The sequence below is a fragment of the Geotrypetes seraphini genome, chromosome 15 (assembly GCF_902459505.1).
Source record: "Geotrypetes seraphini chromosome 15, aGeoSer1.1, whole genome shotgun sequence".
Lineage (NCBI taxonomy): Eukaryota > Metazoa > Chordata > Amphibia > Gymnophiona > Dermophiidae > Geotrypetes > Geotrypetes seraphini.
In genome coordinates this window covers 1,177,417-1,198,172 of record NC_047098.1, presented here as the reverse complement: position 1 = coordinate 1,198,172, position 20,756 = coordinate 1,177,417, and the positions used below count along the sequence as shown (strand labels likewise).

General features: G+C 41.6%; 1 protein-coding gene across 5 annotated transcripts in view; it reads right to left on the bottom strand.

Moving 5' to 3' along the window:
* The window catches only part of PAX7 (paired box 7), a 129,575-nt gene that overhangs the window by 106,753 nt on the left and 2,066 nt on the right, over positions 1-20,756 (bottom strand). Inside the window, exons 1-4 of one of the 5 annotated variants that reach the window (XM_033922111.1) lie at positions 12,057-12,141; positions 10,398-10,633; positions 9,716-9,845; positions 8,591-8,734 (exon numbers count right to left, since the gene is read on the bottom strand). In XM_033922111.1, coding sequence (XP_033778002.1) covers positions 8,591-8,734; positions 9,716-9,845; positions 10,398-10,633; positions 12,057-12,141 — 595 coding nt within the window. Of the gene's footprint in view, positions 1-8,590; positions 8,735-9,715; positions 9,846-10,397; positions 10,755-12,056; positions 12,142-20,756 lie in introns of those variants that run through there. The other 4 variants (XM_033922112.1, XM_033922109.1, XM_033922108.1 and 1 more) reach the window with 4 other exon arrangements.

Genomic DNA, 20,756 nt, shown 5'->3' with positions numbered 1-20,756 from the left:
TGAGTCACGACTTTTTGTTTCGATGGGCAGAATTAGGATTATTGATCGTGCTATGTAAGCGATGCTTCCTGTCCCAGCTTTTGTACAGTTCTCTGATTTGGTATTACTGTTGACATATTTCGGACTTGTGTGATTTCAGCCCGTTCTGGTTTACCCTCTCTCCAGCTCTGTAAGACAGAGAACATCATAGATTTGAGAAGAGAGCATTTCATGATACTCTGACCCTTGACAGAGAAGGCTCGGTCACTTTGATCTGCCGTCTTTAGGGGCTTTAGACAAAGGTCCCAGTGAAGACTGAAAGACTTATAAATTGCCCCTCTTTCTTCTCCACCCTTCTGTACCTAACCCTTACAAACGGACATCTCCTGGGGTCAGGCGAAGTGCTTCTTTCCAATTCAACTAGCCAAAATAAGAGAGGGAGAGGGGACAGATAGACAAAAAGAGAGGGAGAGGGGACAGATAGACAAAAAGAGATAGAGAGAAGGGACAAGAGAGGGAGAGGGGACAGATAGACAAAAAGAGATAGAGAGAAAGGACAAGAGAAACAGACAGAAGTAGATGAGACAGAGAGACAGAAATCGAGAAAGAGATGGGGGGGGGGAGGAAGAAGGGTCAGGGAGCACACAGTATAGTAAACCTGAAGAAAAAGAGACCCCAAATCGCCTCTTATCATAACCGTTTTCCTCTGACCACTCGGATGTGGACATACTTTAAGCATCTGACACAATCTCTCTCCAGAGAGGCAGCAGATCTGTGAATATTCTTTACTGAATCCCGAATTGCAAGCTCCAGGGCTGCTAAGATCATTCATTTCAGGAGCCAATTTGTATATACACAAAGCTTAATCACAGTAATATTTGGAATAATTATAGTAATGAGATAATAATGATGGAGGGGGAGAGGTAAGAGAGAAAAAGATTGGACAGAAACTGGAACCACTGCACAATTTCAAAGATGTTGCCTGAAAACCCCTCTTTCTGCTGGCAAATTGCTTTCATAGGTTTAGGCTGAGAGAGGTTCAGTTCTCTTTTATTCCTCTTGGTTTTTTGGGAAAGAGAGCACTGTATGCAGGAGGAAGGATGTCCCAGAGCATGTGAACACACGCGTGGAAATGTGCTGTATGAAGATTAGACAATCCAGGGCTATGAGGAGACGTCTCTTAACGGCTATAAAGGGACCTAGAAACAGAAATGGTCCCCATCGGAAGATCTCAAGCGATTCACAAGGACCGACTTCTGAATTAACAGTGAGCACGGCAGCTCCTGCTTTTCCACTGCTGCCACCACAAATGTTCCTGATCAGGAAACGTAATCAAAGATGAAAGATTTGAAGCTTCTCAGTTTCCTTCAGCTGACTCTCCTTCTCTTTGCTAGGTTTATGTTATTTGGGCCCAGTGGTTTCTCCCTCCTGATCTGAATTCCAGTCCAATCAGAACCATGTCTGGAATCTGACACTAAGGGTCTTTATTTACAAATACCTAGGGGAGGGGGTGTCCCACCCAGTGTCGATCTTGCAGACATCTCTTTGCCTAACGCTTTGAATTAGAGAATGACACAGGGACAAATTTTCCCATCCCTGCCCCATTCCTGCACGTTCCGTCCTCATCTGCACAAGCCTCAAACGCTTTCAAATCATAAGTGTTTGAGGCTTCTGTGGTTAAAGCAGAGCTTACAGGAATGGGGTGGGGATGGGGACAACTTTTTCCCCATGTCATTCTCTACTAAGAATGTCAAAGTAATACTACCACTTAGCATTTCTATAGTGCTGAAAGGCGAACTCAGGGCTGTTCAAGAACAGGATGCAATATTTCAACTGGGCCACATAGCAGAACTGTAGAGCCATCTGGCACACACTGTACCATTCACCCCTCTCTCGTTCCCTTTGGTGCCTCTCGTGTAGTCCTTGGGTACCAGGGAATATCTCCTATTTCTCAGGAATAATTAACATATTGAAATCACTTCCCAAAAATGACCAATGTCTCACATGCTGGAATTAACTGGTTTCTGCATTCTTTTTGCATGATGTAAAGGTGTGTAAAATGCAAATTTAGATGTTAAAATACTGTACTAGGACCATGGACTTTTAAAGAAAATGGGCATTCCACTTTGATGGCTTGGAAAAAGACTAGAACAAAATGATGATGGGTTTGCTTTGCCCTTGGGGGGGGGGGGGTCATTTATTGGAAAAATGTACCAAGAAAGAAATTTTACCCACAACATTTCAGTTCTTCTACTGGAAGTCTCACACGATTCTGGAATATTTACTGGAAAAATGTGCAAGACAGACACGTAGAGAAGATGAATCTTAGGGTGGGGAAGGTATTCAGGCCCCTCAACTTTTCCCTACCGTTAATCAAAGCAATCTGTGTGGGCCAGATTTTCTAAAGAGTGCCAAATCCCCTATATAGCTTCAATTGACAAAAAATAGAAATAAAAAAATGTATTTGGGTGATAGGCACCTACCCGATTCTGGAAACAGCACCTGCCACGGTGGGCACCTTTCACGTGTCAATCACCGATAGGAGCTATGTCCAGAATCTGGTCTATTTTCTTCTACAGACGCCTTAAATATAGACCAGCATTTTACATTTAAGGTATCTGACTAGCTGTCCTTCGCTCCATCGATTTTTTTTTAAATGTGCATCCTGATTGGTCTATTAGATGGCAGTAGGACACCTACTGTTGCCTCTAATTGGGATGCCGCTTTTAGAATCAGGCCCCTAATGCCTAAGATGGCATTTCTATGGGCAGAGCGTGACTTAGGTGCTGCTAATCACGATTCTCCCCAAAAAACGTTGGTAGCTGACATGGAGGCCTTTAAAACCCTGGCCTACATTTCTGTGTTTTTACATAGACGCCGCTAGCCGCAATTCAGTAAATGGATTCTAAGCGTGACTGACATGCAGCTAGCACCATTTATTGAATCTGGGCCTGTGCAACTTTAATTCACACTCTGAATAAACTGAGATCAAGAGTTGAACTGGATTTGGAATGAAGATTTATTTAATCTAATCTAATCTGCAATTTATCAATATTAAAATAGTTCAAGGCAATTTATAATATGAGAAAAAACAACTTTACACAAAGGGGAGTTTACAAAAACTAATGTCAATAATAATAAAAGTATATAAAAACACACAATATACTGATTTTTATCATATAGAAAATCCATAAACTAGGTTCAACTCTAATTTGCCAAGATAAACTATTCCAGACAGAAGTTGCAGCAGAGATAAACATAGTGCGGGGAGTGTGTGGCGCAGTGGTTAGAGCCACAGCCTTAGCACCCTGAGGTTATGGGTTCAATCCCACACTGTTCCTTGTGACCCCCATTGCTGCAGGTACGTTAGATTGATTGTGAGCCCAACAGCACAGACAGGGAAAAATGCTCACGTACCTGAATAAATTCATGTAAACCATTCTGAGCTTCCTTGGGAGAACAGTAGAAAAAAATTGAATAAATAAATAATCATTTAAATGGGACATCTTTTGAAGAAGGAAACTTCAGTAAAAAAAAAAATACTGCCAGTAATTCTAGAAGAATAGAAAAGCAGTTGAGAGAACAACTGGACTAAGTATTCTGAAGAATCTGCTCAACCACATACGATAAAGCAACTTCAAAATCAACTCTTTTTTTTTTTTTTACTGGCAACCAAGGAAGTCTAGCAAAAAGGGTCTGAAATACTATCATATCTCCTTAGGCCAAAAATCCATCTCACTGCTGTGTTTTGAATAAATTGAAGTTTATTTAACATCCAAGAACTCAAGCTCACCTACAGAGAATTGCAGTAATCTATCTGTGACAAACCCAGCATCGGAACTAACAATGCAGAATGATGCTCATCAAAAAAAGACCTAATTGGCCTGTCTTAAGGTATCAAAGGTTTTCCTCCTTAAATTTGCAATTTGTAATTCATGTTGGCATCCAAGCAGTAGAGATTACCTTAAAATTGTAATCAAATATTATTTTACTGAAAATTACCTCACATACACTGAGCCCAGACCATGTGTCAATTACTTCCCCTCCTGGACGTACAAACAATTTTCCAAACTAGAGGTATCATAGCAGGATGTTTTACTATCTGAAACTTGGCACTTGGTCTGAAAATTGCTTTAAAAAAAAAAATAGTGGTAAGATGCTTAAGTGTTAAGAAGACTAACTATTCCCAGAGAGAGCTTTTTTCCGTTAATGCATAAGTATCTTACAGCTTTAAGGCTGCAGTTATAGGCTTTAAAATCCTGCCATGTAAATTCCTCTGAAAATTTGGAAAGCTGTGAGGGGAAAGGGGAGGTTAATCCTTGTTTAATGCAGCGATGCCGTCACAGGACCCGGGCAAGGCTGATTGCGTTATCTCTCCCCAACATTTGGGTATCCCATATTTCATCCAGGCAAATAGCTGGAAGAAAACGCAGAGATGGAGGCAGTCCTAACGCCTCAGGAAAATGTCTTATTAATATCTAAATAACTTCCCAATCCTGTCTCTAAATCTCCCTTCACTATTCCTGATGAATTCGTTTGAAGTCCTCGCTGTCTCATTTCTTCAACTGCTTTCCTATTTTTTTCTTTTTCTTTTTTTAAACCAAGTCTATTTCTACATGGTAAATAAGTGAAATTCAAGCCTCTGACAGACAAGTCTCTGCTATTTTCTTATGTTAGGTAAGACTTTTCTGAGCAGCTTTTGGGGATGGAGGGGCCAAAGAACCCTTTTCCAACCCCACCCCAACCTCTCTAGTTTTTGAGGAGGTTTGGGGGCAAAATATTGGTGGGACTGTGCCCCATCCCCATTGCTCTGCCTGTGCCTTAGGTTGCTCCTGACTCTTCTTTGCCTTCTCCCTGATAAAACAATTGAAGTTTTGTTCTTTTTCTCCTAATTTTGGGATTAGTTTAAACTCATTCCCCACCTCTCTCCTCTTCCTTTTTCCTGGAAGAGAGTTTGCCCAGGTCTTCGGCTACTTGTCTGCAACTGTGATGTCTATTTATTATTGTAACTCATTCTGGGTCTCTCTCTCTCAGCATCTATCCATCGCCTGACACTTTTGCTTCTCCTTCCTGCCCCCATTATTTCAGCTGATCCCACTCACAACACTTGCAAATCCCGCCTGGTCTCTGTTTGATTACTCTGCCAACTTTAGGTAATCCCCTGATTTGATGAGCTGCCTATTGCCTTCTAAACATACATTTAGAGAGAGGGAGGGAGGCTTGTTGGTTTTCTCCAATGCAGATTGCAGCTGATCCATTGACTGATACTCCACTTTCCTCTCTTCAGTAAACACTGCCTGCAGGTGTGAAAGTGAAGCATGTTTTGTAAAGAGACTACACATCTCCTTATCCACCCCAGAGCCTAATTAAATTTGGCAAGGGCTTGTCTGGAGAATCAAAACAACTTCCTTCCGAGCAATAAGGAGTCATTACCACCTTGAGTTCCAGAGTCCAGAAGAGCCACCCTGCCTTTGAATGGTGTCTTTCTTTCTAATGAGTTTTCTAAAGCAGCCCTTCCCCATCTGGTGGGTTATGATGGAGCAGCCCCCAGACCTCTCAGGCCTTAAGAAGTTGAACCGAATCCTTCTAGATTCCGATCCAATCCTTACTGTCCTTTCTGATGCCCACTTCAGTCTAAAGGAAGGAGTTTGAGGTCAGCTGAGATGTAAGTTTATAGGACTGAACCCCAAAAACAGAGCAACAGTAATAACAACTAAGATGAAAGAAGACCCGAACCCTGAAGAGTCTTTGCCCAGGGCTAACTGGAGTGAGCCATTTAAAGATGAAAGTGCCAAGGAAGAAAGGCTCAATCGAATCTGCCTTAAAACCCTTCAATTTAACGTTTGTGCTTGAAACTCAGAGAGTGAGCACTGATTGGGGATAAATACATTTCTCACCATGCCCTGGAGCTATTACACCCCTGGCCAACACAGCTCCCTATTGAAGAGACACAGTTTTCATTACCAGCTCTAATAATCTTAAGATTATTAAGACAGTAGGTTTTACAAAGACAGCCATAAAGAATGCTGTCCTGTGGCTTCCCACAAAGAAAACCAGACATTTGCCATAAATGATTCTCAAAACAAGAAAAGGGGAAACAGTGGGGAAACTTTCTTTGCCAGCGAACAGAAATATTGAATAAAACATTCTCTTCCCTGATATGTGCATAAAATACGTGCATTTACAAGACTGATTTTGATTTAGTTTTTAGGGGTTAAAAAAAATTCCTCCTCAAAATCCTTCATAAATTATGCTGCGGAAGAAATTACCCATTTGACAGCTCCGGCCTCCCCCCCCCCCCCAAATCCTGAAGAGTTTGCACTGCATTTCAAACGCTCAGTCCTCACAGATCCAAGGATGGGTTAAATACATGAGATATAGTCTCCACTTAAAAAAAGAGATAAGTGAAATCTGATTGAATGTGGAAAGTAGAAGCCTTGAAGGTGGGTGATAGGCAAAGTTCAGATTGGAGCAAAATCATCTCCTTTTGTAGGTACAAAGAGCCGCTGAAAAGCTCTGAGCCCAACCAAGAAGAAAATGATGTGGAAAGATGAAACTTACAAGTTATTCCACACTTTTCGTTTCATTTCATATCATTGAAACGAAAAGTGGCAAAAAAAGTGTGGAATAACTTGTAAGTTTCCTCTTTCCACATTATTTTCTTCTTGGTTGGGCTGAGAACTTTTCAGCGGTCCCTTGTAAGTGGTTATTTGCAGTTTCAGGAGGTAACTTCTCTGAGCCCCTGGCAGTTTTCAGTTATCATGTGTGAATTGATCGAAATTGTTTTATGCGCTCACAGAAATTACGGCTAAAAGTAAACCCTTTCTTGTGTTTATTTGACCAGGACTAAAGCCGTTCACGCGGTGTAAATATATGTGTTTGTTTTAAAATAAAATCATTTGTATCAATGGTCTACATTAATATTGCATTAAAATCAGACAATGGCAAAAAACCCAGAAGTTGTTCTATCTGTACATTTTGGTTAAAATATTTCAAATTTTGTCATAAAAATGTTCTGCTTTCTCTTGGAAAGGCTGAAACCAATTAAATCTGTTTCATTTTTTTTCTGTAACGTTTCTTAAAGAGATGTCTATTAGTCGGTGAAGGGGAAAATAACTTAAAATTGATTGTAGTGAAAGGAAAAAGTGAGCAAGACAAAAGCTCTGATTTCCAAATGAGCGCAGGCATTTCCAAACATTTAGCAGTCCTCCAACGTTATTCTTTCTCAACAGACGGGCTTATGATATTACAAACCTATCTAACAGCGGGGAACTTTGAATAATTTATCTCCTTTTATTCCCTGCTTCGGCTCTTTGTTCAAACTTTTCTCCTCCTTGCCGGTTTTTGAATGAAAATGGACAGACCCTCCTCCATCCCTGCCTTCTTCTCCCTTTTTTTTTTTTTAGACAGTCGCTTTTTTTTAACTGTTTGCTTTTGTGGTGGAGAATCTTTGCTTAAAAAGCTTCAATAGACTCCGGGGTCTTTGTAACTGAACTTCATCCTCAAGTTTCCAATGAAAAGGGGTCGAGACGTGAGAAAGCCCTTTTGTGTACCCTCACTTCAAACTTAGACAAATGTTTGATCAGGTCATTGGAAAGCGGACTTTAGTCTTTTTATTTAAAACTAGAACAACAATAATTTGAATATCTAAAGTCCACTTATTTGTTACACAGTGTCTGTTTTAAAGCCCTGTGGCTTTTAATGTCTCAATATTAGATTTCAAAATATTATAACAAAAGAACCCCAACAATATAATTAAAATCTAATCAAAAGCCGTATAAATGCTAGAACAAAATGAAAATACAGCTTTGGTTCCCCAATTTAACAAAAGAAAGATTTTTTTCTTGAAAACAAAACAGTCTTTGAGCGCTAGAATCTAAAGTGAAATCTGAAATTTTTCACAGAACAAACTATATGGATCCATTTTATAAAAGACATTTTTAGTTCCTTCTTTTGGGAATTAGCTTTCTCCTGGCGTGAATCCCACTGGGAATATATTTTTGCAGTAAACTTCCTGACGTGTCCTTCCTTGGCATTGCTCTTTTCCTCGCCTACCCTTTTATGTAGGCTAAATCTTTTTATTTCCTTTCTATTCATCCTCAGCAAAGTGGTTCATCTCCCCCCCCCCCCTTTGTCTGCTACCAGAACTAATATGTCCAGAGGTTTCTATTTCTTATTTGTGGTGGACCTGCATTGAAACACATTTGAGCCGACCTCAAGATCGGGAAGGCTGCGCTTGGTAAACAGCCCCCCCTTCCACCCCCACCTCAATAAAAATAGTTTTGTTCTTTCAAGAACGGATTGGATTTTAAGTGGAACTTCTCACTACACCCCAGCGCAACCCTGGGCCAAGTCAGTTTTGCGGGTGCCCAGAAGCAAGACAGACCCCATGGACTGTAATTCATACCGATGGAGCAGATCAATCAACTGTCAGCCAATGTTTGAAAGCAAGAGAAAAATCGGTTTCACAAATTCATATCGTAGTGTGGAACTGCGGCCCACTTCTTTTACCAAGTGATGGAGAAGGGAGGGGTGTTGAGGATTAGCTGCTAATTAGCAAACCTCTTTGAAATTAAAAGATTCAATTGAACCCCCAACGCGCCCTCTTTACCTTTGTCGCCCAGTATTCCGTCTATGCTGTGCTTGGCTTTCTTCTCTCCTTCTTCTTCCTTTTTCTCACAGTCTTGTTGCTCATCCTCTTCCTCTTTCTTCCCGAACTTGATTCGTAGGACGCGGCTAATCGAACTCACTAAACCTCAGAAATTAAAAGAAAGAAAAGGGAGAATATAAGATGGTTTGGACAGAAACCACTTGTGTCACAGAGGCAACATTCCCCCAGCTCCCAACACACGAACCCGTATGGGGAAAATGATGTTTTCTTAGTGCAAAATGTTTCCCTAACAGAAATACGCATAAATCCTTCCAACTCCTGCAGAATCTCCCAGTTAACTTTGCAAGGAACAAACAGGTCTATCCCTTGGAAATTCTTTCTAAGTAGCTTTCGGCAGATCATATTATTATGATTTATTTGAAGTTTTAGTTATGGAAATTTGATTTACAATTTTTTAAAACTCTTCCCTGCTCTTTTGTTTGATACTTCAGGTGGCCGTGAAATGTATCACTTTTGCACTATTAAGGCTCACTCTATCCTTCATAGATTTTGGGAATAGAGAGAAGAATAAAAAAACAAAACTTCAAGAGAGTCTTTGGCTTATTTAAACAGAGGGTTTTCAGTCTTTATTAATGACTCAGGTGAAAGATCAGACTTTGCTGCCTGTTTGAAACCTGGTGAGTTTAACTGTATCAAGTTCAATTACCGGATAGTTTCCTCTGCCTTTTTGGGGTTTTTTTGCCATAACAATTTTATGGCTGGAACTGCCTTTTCAGCTGTGTATGTTATAAAGTGTGATGAGGTGGCCCATCTCTTTTTTCGTTTGGAAGGGGTCATTAATCTACTGCAGCAGATAGGTGAACGCGTTCCCCCCACAAACGGGGGTTTCTTGGGATCTAATGACCCTACAGTAGATTGACCCCTGGCACCGCTTCTCAACTTTGGCAATAAAGGTGAAAGTATTTCTCTGCTTTTCATTGATTAGACTAAATCCAAATGCAGAGGTACGAAATGAAGTCTTACCACGTCCTCCCTCATCTACAGAATGACCTCCTAACACCTTCATGGCATGATTTTCACGGTTTCATCCGGTTGTGCACACAGGTTGCTCCATGAGCTACTCACCTGAGGGAACTGTGCTGCGGTCACAATGTCCATCTTTCAGAAGTCTATCTCGAATTTCCCAGCTAAACATTCCGGGATTTTCTCTCTTGTATTCCTCAATTTTCTTCTCTACATCGGGAGTTGCTACCTGCTTTTGAGTTCAAGTTGGCAGAAAACATGTTTAAAAAAAAAAACAGTTTTAATTTAAAATCCAATTGAACATTAATACATTACAAACAAAGTTCATCAAGCACAGATATTTTCAAATAGGATGAGGTTAGCAAATTCCAGACATAGTTTAAGTGCTGGAAGTAGCAGATAATATGTGATTAAAATCAAAGTGCATAATAGAATTAGTTGGTTATGTATTAAGAATGTAGATATTAGCTGAGCCCTTTTCTTCTATAACTTTAGTTTGTAATTTGACCATATTTAAGTGTGACTCCCTCCATTCTTGATTTTCCTTTGATTTACTCCAGCAATTGCAAAAGCCACATTTCAGGAGCTGCTCGAGTGATCGTATCTGGCAGATCGGCTGACTTGCAAATGCCAACCAACCATTAATGAGGGGCTGAGTGTGGTTTGGGTTGTTTCTTCACTTTTCGCATCTGTCACAATATTAACTCACTCTGACCTCTTCAGATTGAATTTACGGAAATGCAGACCCCCCCCTCCCCACCATGGCGCTCTCGGTGACACTCACCCTGGGCTTGCTGCCTCCGATCGCCCCAGGCCGGATGGAGCCCGTCTCCTGGTACCTGCAGAGGATTTTGGACACACAGCCATGGGACACCCTCAGCTGCCGGGAGATCACGCAGGGCCGAATGCCGTGATGGGCCATCTCCACGATTTTGTGACGGATGTGGTTTGGCAGAGGTCTGCCATTGATGAAGACCCCTCCGAGCTGGTTGACTCTCCCCTGGCCCAGAGGAGTAGATACTGGAGTTTGCAACAAGAAGGGGGGGAGAGAGACATTCTGGTGAGACACTCTTTGCTCTGGTCTGTCTAACGAACTACACATGTGAAGAACAGTTTGCAATGAAGTGAACCCACAAGAACAGAGCAGATGCGTCCGGGGGCCTCTATCAATCACTACATTTTAAACTATTTGTAGCCATGCAAAAGTTTTTATTGCAGAGAAAGGTAGAGGGGAGGAGAGCACAAATGTAAAAATGTACACAGACCTCAGCCTACATGTGAGATGCCTTTTAGCCAGGCAGCCTTCATTGCTCAAAGTTCTTAGGATATAAGATCCCATTAATGTAATGTCTGCATAATTTTCTGGTGCAGGAATTGGAATTCTAATCCAGCTCCAGATCTCCAATTTGTTTTCTATTTTCTACAGTATATCTTGGAGATTAAGAGAGTTTCTCAGTTTTGGAAAGTGAAGATTTGCGGTGCATAATTTGAATGTTAACTTTAAAAAAGCGGGGTGGGGGGTGGGGGGACCCAAGCTGTCCATCAGCCCCCTCGCAGTCCAGCAGGGAATGGAGATTGTGGAAGTGTGGGGCTGCTTTAATTTCAATCAGGCACCGCTAATTCCGAGTCACTCGGCCGCCACTCCACCGGCGGCAAAACCCCCCTGAAGTGTCCCATTTTACATTCAAGAAGCCCCCCAAAGCCAGGGACCCTTCCTTCTCATTATTCGCAGTCATGTTGTGCAAATATTGTTCTAATCCTTTGAGCCATTCCTTTGCTGCCTGTTTTCCCTTCATTGCTACAAAGAAGCACTTCAACAAATCCCCCCAGCTTGTGTGTTTTTGTGGCTTCGTGGCTTTTCACGGCTTTATTTCCACCACTTGATCACGAATTGCATCTGAGGCTGGATTAATACATGCACACGGCTCCCTCGCCTTTCTGCAATTCAAGCAGGCAAGTGCTTAACGTTCAGAAAAGCACTTTGCACACATGGTAGAAAGATCTGATTGCCTCCAAACTTGGATGGAGCAACTGTTTACCTTGTGCCGCAGCAAATTCTGGCAGCTTTAGTACCATTTCCTCGGCTAAAAAGTCCACTGAGCGCAATAAGAGCCACAGGAGCTCTTTAGTACATTCATGTCTACCCATTAGCCCCGAAAAGCTTCCAGAACTGACTTTCCCTTGTGCGGAGAGGACAAGAAAAGTTTCCAAACATTGCTGCAAAGCCAGGAGTGATTTTGCAAGCGGAATGGCAGGGTTTAAAGATCTTGAGCAGTTCATACATTTGAAATCTAGCCTCACTTGATGAAAATCTGTCGCAAACACCGAGCGGAATTGACAGTGCATGCAAAGGCTGGGGACAGAGGGGCATGCATGACAGGGGGAAAAGGGAAAAAGAGCCCATGCAACCTAGTGGACCTGGTTCTAAGGGTTGGAGACGTACCTTCCAGTGGGAAGCCCGTGCGGGGATAGTTCTGGCCTGGCGCTGGTCGCATCATCCTGGGAATGGCCCCGGGTAAAGCTGCCATTCACAACCGTACGAAAGAAGTCACCTTCCCGGCTGGGGGGCTGCCTAGCAGAGCCCAAAGAAGAAGTCTTTTGCTGGCGAGCAGAGCCGTCTCCCTTTCGTTGCAGCTGTTCAAGAAGTCTCACTCAAAGTTTCCCCCCCAAAAGTTAAAGGAAGGGGGTCAGTGTTGAGAGCAGCCACTGCAGTGATGTGTGCGCTGGGCAGGAGGAGCAGAGACTCAGCCAGACTGGGCAGGAGATGAATTGTGATGGGGGGGGGGTCTTTTTCTCCACTTTACAGAGTGCTGACTTAATTTTTCTTTGGGGGAAGGAGGGGGAATTATGCCAGTGGAACGGTTTAGAAGTTGTTAAAGTGCCCAACTTAGACGCACTGGGATGCTCTGATGGACGCGCATCTTTCTTTTATTCAGGAGGACGGAAGGGGCATTGCTTTGGGTGAAGGAACCAATCGCAGAAAGAATTCGCCACCGCACAAGCCTCGTTTTGGGACGAAAACGAATATTTAGGTTTAAGTCCTTCAGCTCTTTAAAGCACCTCCAGCGCTTCCTAGGCCCTTAGGTAGACCTTTGCTCACCTTGGGTTGGAATGGCCGGACTCCTCCGGAGGACTCACAAAACACGGGAATGGCCAGTCTTTGCCCTAGTTTCTGCTTTCCTTCTCTCGTATGGTCAAAATGTGCCTCACTCCCATGAATCTTACTACTCCCCCCAACCCAACCTCTCCAACAATTTCAAGAAGAAAATCCATTATTTGGATTCACTTTTTGCAAATGGATTTAATAAGAGGGGAAAGGCATCAGTGGCAAGAAGAGCCTTAGGTTAAGGTCAGCCTGTGCTTTTTTTCCTATCATTTCATTTGCCCTCCTTCAGGTGACCAGTGGTGCGAGGTGGTCCCATCTCCTCGGGGCCTGACCCTCCTTCTGGTGGGCAGCTTCAGCACAGAGCCTGCCCCAGGCTTGCAGGAAAACTCCTTCTCAGCAGGGAATGACGCCAGGACCCCCGAACTATTGTTTTCACATGGAAAAGGACTTTTTTTTCTCTCTTGAAAAATCAATGAACACTTTTTATGGTGTATGGAGCTCCTCTCAACTCATTTTGGGAGCAACCAACGTGAGTATAGCTACCAAAGTCCATACAACGAGCGCAATTTTAACAAGATCTACTGGCGTTTTTTTAATCATTCACTTCTAGAGACAAGATCAAACTCTGAAGCGAATAAGCTGCATTTCCTACTTGTAACTTGACTTTTCCTTGTGAATTATTGTTACTGGGACATGTTAGGAGACTCCAGGCTGCTTGCCAAGACCAGATGAAATGCAAACTTAATGTGTGAGACCTGGAAAGACTGACATATGTTTTTATGCTGCTTTTAATAGTTTTGACCTAGTCTGTTTAGCTAACAAGGAGTATGGTAATATAATTACAATTTATAAACATCAATAAAACTGGGCAGAACTAGGGGACATGTGATGAAGCTACTAAGTAGCAGATTTAAAATAAACTGGAGAAAATATTTCTTCACGCAATGTGTAAATTCGGGAATTCGTTGCCGAGAATCTAGTGAAAACCAATTAGCTTAGCAGGGTTTAAAAAAGGTTTGGCTAATTTCCTAAAAGAGTGGGGAAATCCACTGATTATTCCTAGGACAAGAGCAAACAGTATAAAAGCTGTTTTATTTGAGACCTGGGTAACCTCTATTGGAAACAGGATACTGGACCTGATGGACCACCTTCTGTCCCAGTATGGCAATTCTTATTTTCTTATAGATTTGAAGCTTGCATTCATGTGACTAAACCATTGGCGATCGGTAATTTTTAGTCATAAAAAGAAACTCGTGTAGCTCTAGAAATAAGAGAAATTTCCTCTTTGTGGTACCATATAATTGTGGATTTTCTTTGTTATTAAAGAAAATTAACCAAACAGCAATCATTGTTACATGAGACAAAAGAAATCCTCAGAACCTACCGATGTTGTAAACAGTTAAGAGAAATGATTCTTCAGGGGGAAAAAAACATTTATAAATTAATTTTAAATCTTAACTTTGGTGTAACACCCTCTCCTCTTAGGAAGTTCTCAGCCCAACCAACCGACTTCCTAAATTCGGTTGTCTTATTTCATTAAGGGCCAATCTGCAGAAACAAAATTCTCTGTTTTTCACATCATTGATTGAACTATATCCACCTCATTCTCTTCTTGGTTGGGCTGAGAACTTTTCAGCACCCCCTAGTTGGTGGTTCATCTTTCTTCTTGTGTGACATTTTGACTTATTTTAATTTCATTAAATGGGTATTATTATACAGTTTAATCAAATGCTTATATATTTTTGTCTTTCAGATGATAAAGTCCTGTCGTCATAACTTAAAATGAATAATTTCAGGTGATGAGATTAAACTTTCCATATAAAACATGTCCTACTTGTATTATGGTATTTAATTGTCGAATTCTTTACACAAGTTATATTCATATATACTACCAAAATGAACTGTAAATTAAATATTGATTTTTTTTTAAACTGATTTGTTAAAAGTGTAAACACTTTTGAATTCCCAGAGCAGGGAGGGAAATTGACGATAATTAATAAGGTAAAAGATTACATCTTAAGCCAAATGATTTTTGCTGTTTTTCGGTGGTTCAGGATGCAAAGCGAGACTCAGCACACTGTAGAAAGAAAAATCTTTATAAATGTTTCCAAATAATCCACAGTAATGTCTCAGTTTATGTTTATAAAAGAGGTTATTTGAAGGAAACGATCTGTTGAAATGTTGGAGAAAAACCTCTGAGCTCAGCTGCCTATGACATTTGTTGTGAACAGAGGAAACTGGACCGGAGCTGATTTAGCTTTGAATAAAAAGAAACAAAATACACATTTTATAACAAGAAAAGGTCAGAAAATTGTCCCTAAAGTTTCCTCTGCAAGAAATTGTTAGCTGTAAGCGTTTTCAAAGAATGCAAGAGAAAAAGAGAAAGGAATGGGGCCAAAAGTTCAAAAGAACTCCCCGTTCTAGGTCTATCATCCATCCTCGTGCTCTCTCCCTTGCCCTGTGCCAGAGGGTGCATCATTACCATGTCTTTGCTGTCAGCTCTCTTCTCCACATTAATCATATAGTTTCTGTCTTCTTGTGTTGCTATTTTAATGAGCTCTTAATTTTTTAATTTTAGGTTTGGACTGTGGGGCAGACGCTTGTCAGCTCCATGGGAACTCTGCCTAGGAAAAGGCGGAAAATGAGCGTGCAATGCTCTCCTGGTGGAAACCAATTTCACCAATAATTCTTCTACCAATTAAGGAGTGTGGAGGGGGTGAAATGTCAATTGCGCATGCAGATGCTGGTGTAGGGTCACCTGGGATGCGATGGAAGATTAAAGGGGCTTCAGCATTAACTGACCAGTCCTGCCTTGATTGGGCATTTCCAAAGCATTCCTGCAGATTGCATAATACATCCTAACTTCCACGTAGGGGGGTTTCTCCCTCCATTTGAAGGAAATGCCCTCCTTAATCTGACATTTTAAATCGAGTGGACAAAAGCACCTTCCTTTGTTCAATCTATCATTTGGGGGCAATTCACCGAATTTTCAGGCTAGACAAAAAAAGTAAAGAAAGTCTTGAATGGGAGCGGATGAAGCAGGATGGGTCAATTTGTGGGGTAACTAGATTTTCTCTAGGAGAACAGGAGAGTTTCAGTGAAGCCTTCGCAGTTCTGGGCTGGTCTCTGTTTTCATTTCCTGCTTCTCTAACCCCCAAGTTTGGATTCGAATCTACTTTCATACTTTTCTGATGCTTCAAGGGAAATATCAAATATAATTTGAAAAATATGTGTGTGACTTGGTTCCCTGAAACAGCACAAATGCCCCTTAACAGGAAAGGCAGACATGGGTGTCCTCAGGTGTCAGGATTTATTTTAGTATCGGTACGGGCAACTTTGAACCAATCAAATGCAACAATGCAAGACAAGAGAGTGCTGAAAAGTTCTCAGCCCAACCGAGAAAAGAATGACATGGATATGGTTCAATCAATGATCTGAAACAATATCAAAACAGAGAATTTTGTTACTGCAAATTGGCCCTTAATGAAATAAGATAACACTCTCTTTAGCTCTGGTAGAAAAAATAACACCCAGAATTTAGGAAGTTGGTTGGTTGGGCTGAGAACTTTTCAGCTCCCCCTGGTATGTAATAAAAGTGAGCACAATCAAGCCATTGTGACATCACTGATGAGGTTGGCTCTTATTGGTGGAATGATGAATTATGACATCACAATCTCAGCTCAAAGTTCTCAGCCCAACTAAGAAGAGAATGAAGTGGACATGGTTCGATCAATGATCTGAAACAATGTCAAAAAACACAGAATTTCGTTTCTGCAAATTGTTACTTAACGAAATACCATAACACGCTTTTCAGCTACAGAGGCAAAAGAATTTAGGAATTGGTTGGTTGGGCTGAGGACTTCTCAGCACCCCTCCTATTGAACTAGACCCCATTTTTACTTTCCATATTAGAAACACTTAAATGCCTGACCCTTGATTTCTCCATTAAACAAATGAAAAATAAAGCCTAAAATATTGCCGAGTATTTTTTGGTTAATATATTTCCCTAGGTGTGATTGAGTTCCAGCTGTTATAATGAGAATTCTTGATATTTTTCTAGACAGAGACGCAATGCAAATTTTTAAATGTTTTGCCAACAGAATATTCTATTTTTTTTTTTTTAGTACAAGGCCATAGCGCATAGCTTCCTTGCCATGGGCCACCATTTTAAGAATAGATTTGGCATAAAACTGTTAATAAAGTGACCTAAAAACGAGGAGAACACCCATTTTGCGGATTCACTGAACACTGAGTTAGTCCACTTTCCAAGACAATATATAGGAAGAAAACAAAAAACAAAAGACCTTTTTATTGGACTAACTCAATGCATTTTAGGATGAACTTTCCAAGGTAACCCTTCTTCAGATCAGGAAAAAACAAAACCCAACCTGATCTGATCTGAAGAAGAGTTACCCCTCCCAAAGCTCATCCTAAAATGCATTGAGTTAGGCGAGCTGTTCCACTTTGGTTCTCAATTTGCCCAGCGCCTGGTTAGTGAGCTTGTTAATGTCTGTGTAATGGGAATTAATTTATTTTCACAGGGACTTTCTCTAGGGACGGCGGCCAGAAACAATGGAAGCAACTGTGGCAGCTTCCCCTTTCCCTTACAAAAGGGGCTGGGGGTCCTCTTCGCTTCTCCCAGGCCGGCTGCCTTTAATTCGACCCACCAAGTGTCCCATTAATCTGTGGAAACCGGATCCGCCACCAATTAATTTATCAAAGCAGAAGACTCGGGCAATCGGAAAAATGCTTTCCCCCCCATAAAGACAGATAATGTGGGTTGCATTTGGTCTGTTTCATCCTCTGGTGACTCCAACTTGTGGTTCCCATTGAGGCTTTGTTCGCTCTCAGAGCACAGACCGATGGGGTTTAAAACACCCCAAATGCGTTTAGCATTCTTGCACCTCTAGACGCTCAAGTTGCAGTTAGGGGGTTAGGCTTGCAATATGGACCCTGCGCTGGAAATGTACTATTGGCACCGAAAGTCTGGGGGGCGGGGGTGGTTGGACTTCAGTAGACCTTGCTCCACTGAAATGTATGGAGTCTAGTGGTCTTGGGGTGGGAAACGTGCTTCTTAATTATACTTTTAAGTTATGCAGATAAATTTTAAGGTATTATTTAGTTTCCCTTCAACTTGAGACTTAAATGGGGCACGTTTGAATCGTTAGACTGCTGAAAAGAATGAAAGCGTGTTTTTTTTTTGGTGGGGGAGGATTTTCATGATCTTCTGGGAAAGATATCGAGTCACATTTCGGACCCATAGCATTTCCCCAAATAATCACAAACCAGATCCATTGACCTCTCAATGCTGAAGTTTTTATTTGAAATCTCTGAAGGAAATCCCTTCCTCTTGCAACTTCTCTTCATGGCAGCAGAGAAGAAGGCAGATCCCAGAAAATTCTTCAACAAATCTGGGTAGCTTTGATTTGTGAATGGAAAAGCAACAGTGCTGGACACACTTTCTCTATCACGTCAAACGGAAAACTGGAGTTTTGTATTCTGCAACCTCGCAAAAATTCCAGAAGTTTTGATTTCCATTTAACTGCTTGAACCCGAAGCCGATTTCCTAGTTTGATGAATCCACCGTCTGGTGGCAAGTTTGCTATTCGCTGGGTCACAAAACACTAGTGTGCAAATTGCTTTCTGCAAGTTTTCACACTTAGGAAATAATCATGTTTTGGAAACGAGTAAGTCCGATTTGTTTTAATGTTCAATAACTTTTATTGAGTTTTAAAAATAAAATATACATAACAAAAATCATCTTTTTTTTCTTTTAAGAAAATAAAGCGATTAGCGAGAAGCTGCTTTGAAAATCCCAAATAAGTCACAAATTAACGGCGTCTTTCTTTGTACTGAACATAAGAACATTTCAGAATTCCGTACTGGGTCCGAGCAGAAGTCCATCAAGCCCAGTATTCAGTTTCCAACAGTGGCCAATCCAGGACCCAAGTACTTGGCAGAATCCCAAAGCAGCAGGATACCAAATCCCAGATCTACCTTTAGAATGGTTTATGGACTTTTCTCCAGGAATTGGCCAAATGTTGGGTTTTTTTTTAACATACAGCTACATTAAGGACATTTATTCTCTCTAATTTGTTTAAAGACAGTGTTTATAGTTTATTTGGTCCCCTTTAACAAGGTGGGTTACAATAATACATTTACAGTATTACAAAACAACCATAAATACAGACATAAATTTCATCCACATATCATACAAAATAAGCAGACAAGCCAAGTGCTCAGCATTCATCTTTCATTCTGCAAAAGCTTCTTCAAAAGTTACATCCTTTTGCTTTCTAATATAAAAGGGAATAAGATGCCGAGTGTCTGAACCAGCACAAGAAAATGCTCCCACTCCAGTTGCATGTAACCTTGCCTGCTTAAAAGTACGAACAGCCCCTTAACTGAGCTGAGCGTAGACGTCGAGATGGTATGTGTACAGATATTCATTCAATCTTCAACCAGTATAACCTTACCTAGAAATCAGATACATGATCAAATTTCCCAGCTCGAATTATCGTGTTATTTCATGGCATGCCCCTTAGTCTTTATACTTTCTGAATTTGCCTATTGCATTCCACTCATGATTTTATAGACCACTATCATATCTCCTATCAGCTGTCATTCGTATAATCATTTTTTCCCTAATTCTGCAGTATCTGGTTTTGAGATGGAGTGAGATAGAGGCAATGTGGAACGGTAGCATGGAATGTTGCTACTCTTTGGGGATTCCACATGGAATGTTGATACTATCTGGGGTTCTAGAATGTTTCTATTCTTTGAGAGTCTGGGATGTTGCTACTCTTTGGGTTTTTGCCAGGACTTGGATTGGCCTCTGCAAAGACGGGAAACTGGGCTAGATGGACCACTGGTCTGACCCAGTAAGGCTATTCTTATGTTCTTAACCGAACCAGCTTTCAAAGTCAGTTCCTAATTTATTCATTTGCTTCACTGTAGGCATCAAAAGATCAACCCCATTTCATTAGAATACCTCACATGGAGGCTCAGCGATGGTGCTGTATACTGCCCTGCACAGTGACAGGGGTTGATTCCCAGCTCAGCCTCTCCAGGTCATATAAGAAACATAAGAAGTTGCCCCCGCTGCGTCAGACCAGAGGTCCATCTTGCTCAGCGGTCCGCTCCCGCGGTGGCCCATCAGGCCTAGTGCCTGAACAGTGGCCCCTGATTAATTTTGTAACTTACCTCTAATCCCATCCCTATAATCTACCTCTACTCTTATCTGTACCCCTCAATCCCTTTGTCTTCCAAGTACCTATCCAAAGCTTCTTTGAACCCCTGTAGCGTGCTCCTGTTTATCACATCCTCTGGTAGCGCGTTCCATGTATCCACCACCCTCTGTATGAAAAAGAACTATGAGGTTGGAAATGCCATGGAGGCAGCATTCACGGCCCCAAAAGCACAGGGAGTTAGTTATAGCCACTGTACAATGCTGACCTTTAGTGGCCAGATTTAGGGGCCATGAATGCTGCTTCCTACAAGGAGTCCTGGTGCATTAGCCTCAGCTGAACACCAGGCCACCAATGAGTGGACAAGATTCGCCAGGCTCGGCCTCCAAGGGGGGGGGGGGGGCAATGGTAGCAGCAGTAGGTCACTGCGGATCTCCTGCTGAGCCCTAGACCCTGATTCTATAAATGGCGTCTAAATTGGTGGGATCTATTGAAAATGGCACCTTCACATACCTAGCAACACCTAACTCAAGGCACTGGTGGGTTAGGTCAGGGTCTTCTTGGCTTAAAATATCACCTAAGGCAGGTGCCTGGCAGTGCCCAATTCTTTCTGCACACAAACTCTGCCATTAACCAGGCCCACTTTTTGGGTGGGTGCCTCGGTGAGGACCCCTATCTGAAAATTAATTTTTAAATTGTTTTTTTATGACACTCTTCAATTAATGGCGCCAACTAGACCAATTAGAAAAACTAAGTTAGGTGCCTAGAACATTAATGGAAGATGCTTTTTATAGAATCAGGGTCGAAGCATGTTAGCACATTAACTCTGTTCTGCCATTGGCTACAGGTC